The 11,688-nt window shown below is 35.1% G+C and overlaps 1 protein-coding gene across 2 annotated transcripts in view; it reads left to right on the top strand.

Moving 5' to 3' along the window:
- The first annotated feature begins 6,986 nt into the window (after positions 1-6,986).
- Positions 6,987-11,688, top strand: part of LOC145694546 (syntaxin-1A-like) — a 145,565-nt gene continuing 140,863 nt past the window's right edge. For both annotated transcript variants that reach the window (XM_081770863.1, XM_081770864.1), the window contains exon 1: positions 6,987-7,187. In XM_081770863.1, coding sequence (XP_081626989.1) covers positions 7,155-7,187 — 33 coding nt within the window. In that variant the 5' untranslated portion in view covers positions 6,987-7,154. The remainder of the gene's footprint in view (positions 7,188-11,688) is intronic.

The following is an 11,688-nucleotide window of genomic DNA, read 5'->3' as shown; positions in this document are numbered from 1 at the left end:
CTTCGGGATGAGTTTGAAAAGGCTATATCTGAGATTAGGAATGGAAAGGCAACAGGAATAGATAACAACTTTCTGAAAACGATCATGATACCGATGGCTAAGAAATCGAACCCAAAGAGATGTGAGGATTATAGAACTATTAGTCTCATATCTCATGCAGCTAAAATTCTGCTCCGAATACTGAACAGAAGGTTATATGGAAGAACAAATAAAGATGTTGAGGAAGAGCAGTTCGGGTTCAGAAGAGGCAAGGGCACAAGAGATGCTATTGGATTATTAAGGGTGATCGGTGAAAGATTTATAGAAAAAGGGAAAGAGATGTATGTTGTATTTATTGATCTAGAAAAGGCTTTTGACCGCGTGAATTGGGAATTGTTGTTGGGAGTTCTAACAAAGATAGGGTTGGAATGGAAAGATAGAAGACTCATAAGAAACTTATACATGAACCAACAAGTAAGTATTAGGATAGGGGAAGAACTGACGGAAGAGAGTGCAATTGGAAGGGGAGTTCGACAAGGATGCTGCCTCTCGCCAACACTATTTAATGTCTATCTAGAAGAGATAGTGAAAAAGAGCCTACATGATGATGATGGCATTTCGGTAGGAGGTAGAATGATTAGATGCATAAGATTTGCAGACGATATGGCCCTTGTTGCAGAATCTGAAAAGAAAATCAATAAAATGTTAGAAAAAATGAGAAGGGGCTTTGAAGAATATGGGATGAAAATAAATGTTAGAAAGACAAAAGCCATGGTGATTGGAACGAAGGGGTCTGTGTCAAATATAAAAGTAGGAGGGGAGAAAATAGAACAAGTGAATAGTTTTCGATACCTGGGTAGTGTTCTTAGTAATGACATGAAATGCGAACGTGAAATAAAAGCAAGGATAGGAATGGCGAAAGAAGCCTTTAAAAGAAAGAAAAGTCTGTTTTGTGGGACCTTGAACAAAGAGTTAAGAAAAAGACTCATAAAATGCTTCGTGTGGAGTGTTGTGCTGTATGAGGCGGAAACGTGGACATTGCGTAAGGGTGACGAAAATCGACTGGAAGCCTTCGAAATGTGGGTGTGGAGAAGAATGAAAAGAGTTAGTTGGGTCGAGCGGAAAACGAATGAGAGAGTGTTAGAAATGGTGAGTGAGAAAAGAACACTTTTAGATATTATTAGGAAGAGGAAGAGAAACTGGTTGGGACATTGCCTAAGAAGAGATTGTATCATGAGGGACGTCCTAGAGGGTATGGTGGCGGGAAAGAGAGGGAGGGGGCGAAAGAGACTACAATTAATGGATGATATTAAAACAGAAAGATCATACGCGAAGACGAAAAGGTTAGCGGAGGATCGTGGAGCATGGAAGCTTCTCAGCTGCGGCAAGTGACCTGCCAATAAAGGCAGAATACCTATGATGATGATGAGATCATTGTAATGAGAAAAGAGTACAGATGAAGTGTAAGATCAAATTTTTATGATACATCAACTACTTCTCTGCTAAACAAGTATAATTTTTATTGAGAAAGTATACAAATGTGTATTGAGTTAGGAAGTTTTTTTGGGGGGGCTCGGACCCAGTGAACCCCTCTATGGGTGCACCCCTGTTTGGGGAGAAGAGGATATAGAAAGAAGCACCTCTTTTTACCATATCAAGACATTACCAGTTCAACTACATTTTAAATACATTACTTTCACTTCATCTTTTATTAAATTCCTGCTCATAATGCATAATCTAGTATAAACCTATTCATGCATTTCGTACCGGTTCTGGAAAATAGTGGGTAAGACATGTTTGAGACTCGTTTTTCTATGCTATCTATCATACACGGAACGAATGTGGGGTTGTTGCCTTTCCGAAATGCTTCCTGTTTCATATCTATGCCCCATCGTGAAGTATGTATATATATATTTTTCTCTTGTTCCTTTTGTCATAGCGGTGCAATCACTATGAGCACCTCGGACGGAAGTGTCGAAATTGTACCCTAATAATAAGGCATATTTGCTTCCATTCAAGTCAGATGAGTACGCTGCAAGATGTTTCGGGTGGAAATTTCCCACTATTAGTGAATATATGGATTTATTTTATTTTTATTTTTGTTTTTTACTCACTGAAGCAAACATTCAAAATCAGCTTCTCAATATGGCCCTACTATTCAAGATAACTTGATTATGCTGAGCAATCCCATTTTGACTTATATTTGGTTCCTCTACTTGAAATGTTTGATTAACTACTAATTTAGAGAATAATCTTACGAACAATTAAGATGAATTAGTTAAAGCTGAAACGCCTATATTGTTTAACACATTATCAATATACCTAGGTATATTTGTTCCACATGTATTTTATTTTATTCTAGCCAATTATACTCTAGCCCATCCTACTGGTCTAGTTGCTAGCGTTTGCTCATTTGATGCACTGGATCCCAAGTCCAATTCTCGGTTGTAGAGTGTTGAGAACATTACGGAAGTTCGAGTTCGACTTTAAACTGTACGTTTACGTCTCATGTAGCCTCAGTGCTCAAAAGGGACATTAAATTTCAATAAATAAATATTAAGTTTTGTATTAAAGTATGCTTTTCTTTTCTTCAGTTTGCTCCTCATAGCACTTTCTTTTATTAGGTATCTGCATATGGTTAATAGATTTCAGCTATGAAGATGTGTTGCGGGCTTGTTTCGACGTGAGAAGTCCTTGGCTCGTTTCCGAGACCTCAGTGCTCACTCCCCTTGCAAATTCTAATTAGATTACATTACAATTCATGAATGACTGGGCGGAATAATAACAAATATTATTTGGCTAGGTGATGTGCAGTCAGAACATATATAAATTACCATTACTCATATTTCTGAATTTTAATACCGGAATTTGCTACATTTTAATTCAATGGCTTTCCAATTTTTTGACAATGCTAGATGAACACCAAAAAACTTGTTCTCAATGAGAATCGAATCTAAGACCACACTCACAAAAGGACAAATCTAATCATGCCACTATTCGTAAATTAGGCAATCATTTAGTGAAATATTTATAATTTGTTCTGAAATACTCTGTACATAAACACGCAATGAAGATACAGAAATCTCTTGAGCACAAACACAGGAATATCGTTGTGCCACGCCCAGTTTTATTTGTGAATAATGTTGTGCGGTTATTTTTACATATGACGTTTACAAAAAATAAAATTTAAATACTGAAAATAAGTGTTTTTTAAGTAATAAAATATTAAAATCCAAACCTTACGAGATGACTTAAGAATGTAATATTTCAAAAGACGAAAATATCTTCTTTAATATAGTACAGTAACTTAGAATGTATGTCACGCAACACTCTCTGTAAAATTCCGATAAAACGATCCCTAAAGAGGGGTAGGGATCTGAACATTCGTCACTTGCAATGAATTATTCGACTGGGAGTTCGAACTCAAACCCCACCAATTCATGGCTGATAGTCGACCTCTCGACCGATGAGGCCACTGACCAAAACGACCAAGAATAAAACCAGAAAAAAATATCAATAGCTCTATTCCAGATATTAAAGAATAAAAACAAACACTCCACAACCAACTGTACAAGCCTTAACGAGTAACACGGTTTAATCAATAAAATTGGGAAATTACATACATTGTAGCGTTATTAAAGAGTTTATAAAAGTGTCACTGAAAAGCAATATAGTTTTTTAATCTTTGCTTTTTTTATTTAGGAAATTTACTGTGCAGCTATTTGGCAATACTCCAACTGCGGCGAAATTTATTCTTTTCTCACGTTATACTTTCCTAGTTGGCAACGTTGTTTAAAACCCGCGTTTTCCTTCCCAATGACATGCGCACTGTAAATGACAAGTGTTGCAAGGTACTGTTATTTTGTGTAAGAGCTATATACATATTGGAATGTATCCCTATTACACCCTTTTAGCTTTTGTAAAGAAAAAAAAACATTATTTCTACTAATGTTAGCGAGTTGATGTGGAGTTTAGCGTCCCGTTTAACACCGAAGCTGTATGAGACTTGAACCTACAACTTAAGTACTTTTACCCATAAGTCGAGATGAGACAAAGAATTAAGTTTGCTCGTCTCGTCTCTATTTGTAAATTTAGTAAATAAATTTATGCCCTGATTTTATCTTACTTTAAGGTTGGTTTAAAGGGACAAGTTTTGTCGATAGATGGCAGTACAATTTTCGTATCTCTTCCATGTATTTTTTTTACCTTTCACGAAAATTCACGATTTCTGTTACAAATTTCAACCTACAGACTTCAAATTTTTAGAAAAGGAACTTCATAATCTATCGAAGGCAACAATCCGTGCCGATTTTTTATTTAGAATTTTCTTCATTGTTGAAAAGGCTTGATTGCTGAAATGGATATCCAAATCTTTAACAATGGAACTGTTTCAACAATGAAGAAAATTCTAAATAAAAAATCGGCACGGATTGTTGCCTTTCATAGGTTATGAAGTTCCTTCTCTAAAAAATTTGAAGTCCCGACGTTGAAATTTGTAAAAGAAATTGTAAATTTTCGTGAAAGGTAAAAAATACATGGGAGAGATACGAAAACTGTAGTGACATCTATCGGAAACACCTGTCCCTTTACACTAACCTTAATCTAGAAGTTATCAGAATTCCTTCACGTCACAAAAGGTTAACGAAGTGTGTGAAATAACAATATTTAAACCATATTTATTATTGAAATATATTGTGTAATGATTTACGTATCTTTGGTCCACGGTGGCTCAGTGGTAGAACGTTCACCTGTGGTGCGTAGGGTCTCTGGTTTGATTCCAGCTCGCGCCAAGTGAACTGTGTGGTGGGGACAAACATCGTATACGTGGATTTTCTCGGGATTCTCTTATTTCCTCCCACTTTCTTCATTCCACCATTTTATTCATTTCTCAGCATCACTGTCTCTTTTAGCCTACAGCATAACCGTGGAACGTAAAACTGAAAAATTTCATTTCATTTTTTTAAGTATCTTTAAACATTGGTAAATGCTTTTTATTGTCTTTGTACATCATTTACCAATTTAAAGTTTTTGTGTTATGTTTATATCATACAACTTTAAAACAGTGTTTGAGATTAAAATTTGGGTAAACTCTTCGCAATGATACTCGTGAGATGTCTCTTCATGTCTAAAAATATTTTCTCGTCTCGTTTTTGAGACGAGACGATGTATTTCTCATCTCTAGGGCAACTCTAAGTTTAACATGGGACGCAAACTACATGAGTCCCGCTGGAAATCGAACACAGGTCTCCCGTGCCGAAGACGTGTACGCTAACCATATTACCGTAAGGAAACTTCTATTTTTACTAAAAAAAATGACTGTTATTATAAGTAAATAAATTCGTGTGTTTAAAGTTGTTTCTGAAAGTTTCTCGCAAATAATATGCACACAATTAATTATAAAGGTAAACTCAATGGTGCTACGACCAACGAAAGTATATCGCTGGATACTCTTGAATTGGGGAATATGATAGTCAGTACATCGATTCCCAGGAGAGGGAATTTAGTTTTAGTTTTAGATGTTTGGTCAGCATATGGGTTCCTATTGAAGTTACTCATGCCCTTTTTATACCTGAGTTCAGTACTATTTAATTGAAATAACTCTTCTTTGCTTCACAATGTATAACACATACATATATAACTAAATATTGCGGTCTCAGTTGGATTAAAATTACTTTAATAATCACCAAAACTTATCACGATAATTATTTCAGTAAATTAAACTACTTTTGTTACTTTCAAACATTATCTATCTTAGCACTTACCATTCATTTTGCAGAAATTAAAAATACACTTCAGTCACTTATGGCTTCCTCAGTTATTATATCTTTAACAGCATAAATAAAACAAGTTTAAACAAGTCTGACCACAAGATTTGTTATCATAAGGTACGGACTATTGTCCGTATTGCCTTGTAACTAATTTAACATAACGTTATCGTTGCAAATGATAGATAAATACAAATATCAAATCAGAGATTGCATATACCAAAAGTACACAATCTAACAAATGCCTAATTGCCTAAATAATTAGCTTTATTACTCTCGGTACCGAAAATCAGGGTTTGATTACCCGGTAAGATCTCATGTCTTTTAGATCCCAAGTTCAGCTGCAGGTTTATGACATAAAATCTCCAGTGCTGAGAAGGAGTGCTAAACTACAAACCAACTGACTGTCAATTCGGTTACCTGTTCGCAAACATGACAACAAGTATGATTATTATTAATATTATATTGCTATAGAATATCTGAATTGCCTAACGTTGTGTTTTAAGTAACATTACTGTAAATACATTTACGGTGAATTTCGTAAGATTTGTTGTTATTTTATTCCTATGAAATAAAAGGAAAATACTTCCAATAACTGTTCACGTTTATGTTGTTATAAAAGTGTTCTTTACATCAGAAACGAGATTTGTTGTGTGCGTAGTGAAACTCCTAACCCTCTCGCACAAAGATAAGAAAGATAAAAGAAAAACCTGTTTTTCCTGTTGTTTTTTTTTCTCTGTTTTGACGATATTCTTCCTAGTTCCCCGAAGTTTTCCCTCTATCAACGCTAAGAAATGCATTTGACAATATTTCTTAACACAAAATTTCGATTATGTTGAGTAGAAATTAAGATACATTGCTGTTACTCGATTACGAAATATTGCTTCATATTTTAAGTTAGTCGCGCCTCCTAAACAAACTTATTTCAACGTTACGAACTTATCAAATATTAATTTAAAAATATGTTTACATTGATACAAAATAATACAAACTTTTCGAGCGATTTAACCACACGAACATGTACAGTAAAAAATGCATTTGGATTGGCAACCCTGAAACTTTCGTGTATCTATAATTTTAATGTGAAATGAGGCCAGTGAAATAGAGACAAATATTAAAAAATAAAAGTACTTAATTTTCGTGGTTAATTATTTATTAAATTTCTATGTAACTTGAACGCGTATTGAAATCCACGGTTACGTTTACGGCATTGATATGACGTCATTTGTCACGATGGCGTCATGACGTCGACAGCCTCACTGCAGAAGCACCGATTTCGCTAAGCGTATCGATTTTTATGATCGTGCTGTTTGTTTCTGTAGTTTTCGTGGTGTTCCATGGCAAGAGTGCTGAATGGGATTTCTACGTAGGAAAGGACAATTTCTTACCGTGTAAACGAATAGATAGAAGATGACCAAGGATCGGTTAGCAGCCTTAAAAGCGGTAAGTAACCAGCAATTCCGTTTCTTAACAAATCTAGTGTCGAGGGACGCACGCTGCTAGGATACCATCCCATTCGTGTATTTGTAATAGAGAAAAAAAAGAGAGAGAAAGAAAGAATGAAAAATTCATTAATAGGTATATAAGTAAAGCTTAATTGAATGAAAATTGCTGCTAAATAAAAATTAGTAACTAATTCTAGTCTTAGTAAGTTGCATGCTGGTAGTTTTATTATGTGCATCAACATTTTAGCCCTACAGAAATCGTTAAGGTAAACGAATCCGGCAGACGACAGACCACCGCAAATGCAGTTTTCAGTGTTTGCAGATGCGAAACGATTTCACCAGAATCTAGTTAGAAAACCGACTAGTAATGAATTAATAAGTAGATTTTTTTTAAAAAAAACTCTTAATTTCCTTGTTATTCTCGTGTTTATTTAGAAGTCACTATTTATTTGTCAATATAAGAGGAGAATAAAGAATTAAAATGTCACAATAATACCCACGATAATAAAATTTTGTACTAGAAATCGAAAAGTGTCGCAGCACGTGAGGGAAACCGCCCTAATTTCGAACCAAGAAAGAAATAAGGCTTTATTTTCCAGAAAGTAACATGCGTTGTATATGTAACAGCGCTGGCTAATATTAATAATGTAGTTGCATGATATTATAACATGAAATGTCGATCTAGGTAATTTTAATTAGATTTTTTTCCTAATTTAATAACCTAAACAATACTCATTCATACTGTTTGTTCATTCATCTAAGGCAGTGGTTCTCAACCTTTTTTGACTCACGGCACACTTTACTGAACGTCAACATCGAGACACACTTGCTTTGATAGTTTTATTATAATTAATAATATCTATCATAATAGTAAAACTAATTAATTTTTATAATAACTCTATATAGCACTGATCATTATTGCTAACGCTGGTGGTGTTGACTGGTTATAGTCTGACTCGATTTTAACAAAGTAATTATTATTAAATTCTTCATGATTTTTAAATTCTAAAATTTCGCGATACACTTTAGAGGACTGCGTGATACACCAGTGTGTCGCAACACATCGGTTGAGAACCACTGACCAAAAGCATAACAAGTCATTGACTGTATTTTCCCTAAATGGTGCGTGTTTTTAGCTATTGGTTTCCCTTACAAAATTTTATTAATAGATTCGTAGAGTATATTTAATTTTAATAATAATAATAATAATAATAATAATAATAATAATAATAATAATAATAATAATAATAATAATAATAATAATAATAATAATAATAATAATAATAATAATAAAAAGTATTTTGCAATCGGGGCAGGCTACTTATCACTAGAAGTTACCATGCACTACAATCATCCATTAATACCTTCGTTTTGACGAAGAAATAACCCTCTATAATATCGCCACACAAATTGTAATCTTCATCTTATCCCTCTTTTTCCTTCTACCATACTCTCTATTCTTATCTATTAAGACAATTTCTTCTCAAATAATGTTCTAACCAACATCTTTTTCACTATATTGAATATTGTTCACACTCTTAATTTTCTTGCATTGCTGTTTCCTTCCACCGAGCTAATTTTCTGTTGCTTTTTTTTTCTAAATTTACACTTCTAACGATTTCATTTGTTTCTAAGTTAATATAGGTAGGATCGTTTAAAAATGAAATGTGATCTTTCAGTTTAACGTCCCACGATTATACACTTTAAGCTAAGGGAAATGGTTGATTAAGACAGTGTGAATGATGATAGAAGAATTGGTGGAATGAGAGGTGGTTGGAAACAGGAGTACCGCGAGAAACCCACGGTCATAATGTTGTCCACCACAAACTTACTTTGCCAGAGATCCCGCACACCAGAGGTAAGATTCCTACTACGAGCCACTGTACCTAGGACTATAAAAGAAAGCATAACAGGAGAAAATAATAGAGTGCTCATGCTTGGTGCTAGGAGTTTCTTGATTCGATCACAAGCTTTGAATGTGAACCTGTGGTGCACAACATTATGTCTGTGGCAGGCCGGTAGCCAGGCCAAAAATGTAGGGGGGGGTAGAAGTTAGGGGGGCTCGACCCAACCATATTATAGTTAATCACCATATTATATAGTTCATTTGCAAACCTACTGTGAAAATTTTAGGGGCGACAGTGAAAATTTAGTGGGGGCGGCCCACCCTAGCCCCCCTTGGATACGGGCTTGGTCTGTGGGTTTTCTCGAGTTTTTCCCATTATCTCCCATGTTTTTATTTCCCCGATTGTTTCAAAATAGGTCATATTAGTTAATCATCCGTCCCTTTAGCCTAAAGAACGTAACCACGGAACGTAAAATTTAAATATTTAATTTTATTCACTTCCAAACTTTCACGTAGCTTAAAAATATCAACATTTCTTTAAATAATATCAGTTGTATAAGGACATAGAAACGCAGGAAAGTGGGTCTATGAGTCCAGTGTCTCTTCCGAAAATTAACGAGAATTTGGAAAAATGGTACTGTACGCCAAATAGTACATTAACTTTTAAAAGTGGTAACAGTCAGACTTCCCCAAATGACATTTCTGGCTATTTTCCTGGAACAGGACGTGGAAGAAAGTGTTGAATAAGAAAAGCCTTGTATGAAAATTCTGAACTGTGAGGGAGGAAAATGTTAATTTCTGGTATAAATCAGGACATTATTATGGATTGCGAAATACCATGTTTTACTATCAGTAAGGAAGGACTGGCTTTTGAAACAAAGATTGGCAAACTTTTAACCCCACAGCCTTATCTTAACAGGTATTATGTGACCGTGTTACTGAATTGGGCAGTTACAAAAACATTATTTAAGTCACTGCCTAAACATCACATGACGTAACGTAATGAATTTCAACATTGAAATACGTTAACTTCTAACACTTTTTGTAGGGGAACTCGATTATATAAACCATTGAAGGATAATATGGATGAAAAAAACATGTATACTGGTTGTTTCTTACGTCTGAATCCACAATTTTATCTAAAAATTTATGAAAAATACGAAAACCATATTCTGTTAAGCTGAGAGAGCAAGATTCTGATTGATTGGTTGGTTGATTTGGGATACAGCGTTCTTCTGAGTACTGAGGCTATATGAGACGTGGAACTATAGCTTACAAGAGCCACATAAAGTTCTCACCGAGAATCGAACCCCGGATCTCCCGCTTCGAAGGCTTGTACATTGAACATGTAGCCACGAGGGAGCTCAGACATCTTGAGTTAACCAAATTCGATTAAAGACATCAACAGATAGTAGGTGCTGGCAACTAAAAACAAAATTAAATAGCAAAAAAGATCAAGTAACATACCATTCTAAAAGAAATATTTTGATGCAATACTTATTCCTCCCTTAGGATTAGCAATTAGATTTCTAGGCTTTCGGCACCTATGGCCATGTTAGCCCGTCACTAGGATTAGGATTAGGAATTAGATTTCTGGGTTTTCGGCATCTATGGCCATGTTATCCCGTCACTAGGATTAGGATTAGGAATTAGATTTCTGGGCTTTCGGCGTCTATGGCCATGTTAGCCCGTCACTAGGATTAGGATTAGGAATTAGATTTCTAGGCTTTCGGCACCTATGGCCATGTTAGCCCGTCGCGTATGAGGGATTATATCCCTCGATTATCACACTGCCCGGGAAATTGATTAGGAATTGGAAATGGTGTGGCCTGGGACCTGTATGTTAGGTATATTCCCAGCATTTGTCTGGTGGGAAAGAGGAAAATCCAGGAAAATCTCACTCAGGACGCCTGAAAAAGCTGTTATACATTTTCGATCGAGTGTCACCAAATGGAATCGAACCCGGAAAAACTCACACCAAAGGTAAGAGCGTCAGCGACTACGCTACGCGGGGCCACGCGATTCCTTCATGTATCGTCTTTCTAAAGTGATGGATGAGTAGATCGATTTTGAGAAGGTTCTTGTCCCCTAGTTTGGATAAAGGATTCATGCAGGCATTGTTATTATATCAGGAAGTTTGTTTTGCAAAACGAAATACGTAAATATTATATGCAATAAATAAATTTGCTATATTTTAGTTGTTCACGATATGGGTTTTATTAGCGTAAAATGCCCTTCCCCAAGTGAAGGTTTACAAATTTCAAAAATTTCCCTATTTTAATCCTATCATAAAACAAAAGAGAATGAATTCAGATTTAATCACAAGACGGTTTCTGAAATTTGTTCCTTATTCGTATACAGACACACCGTAATTACATGAACATGTTTATGTTCCAAAGACAATTTAAACGATATATTAGTCAACTGAAAATTAGTTTTTTTTAAAAAAAATTATGTAGTTAACCTACCCTCTCATTACGCGACTGGCCGAACTTGGTCACTCAAAATATTGTTCACTCAAGTTAATGGAGAACAAGTTTTTAGCATTTCTCATAAATATCAATCGTTTCTGAAATAACAGGATGAACACAGTTATATATACAGGGACATCTAGTACACACACACACACATTATATATATATGTATCGGGTGT

This window comes from Thermobia domestica, chromosome 9 (assembly GCF_964235325.1).
Source record: "Thermobia domestica chromosome 9, izTheDome1.hap1.1, whole genome shotgun sequence".
In the NCBI taxonomy this organism is placed as follows: Eukaryota; Metazoa; Arthropoda; class Insecta; order Zygentoma; family Lepismatidae; genus Thermobia; species Thermobia domestica.
Note: the sequence above shows the minus strand (reverse complement) of the source record. Positions and strands in the feature narration are given on the sequence as shown.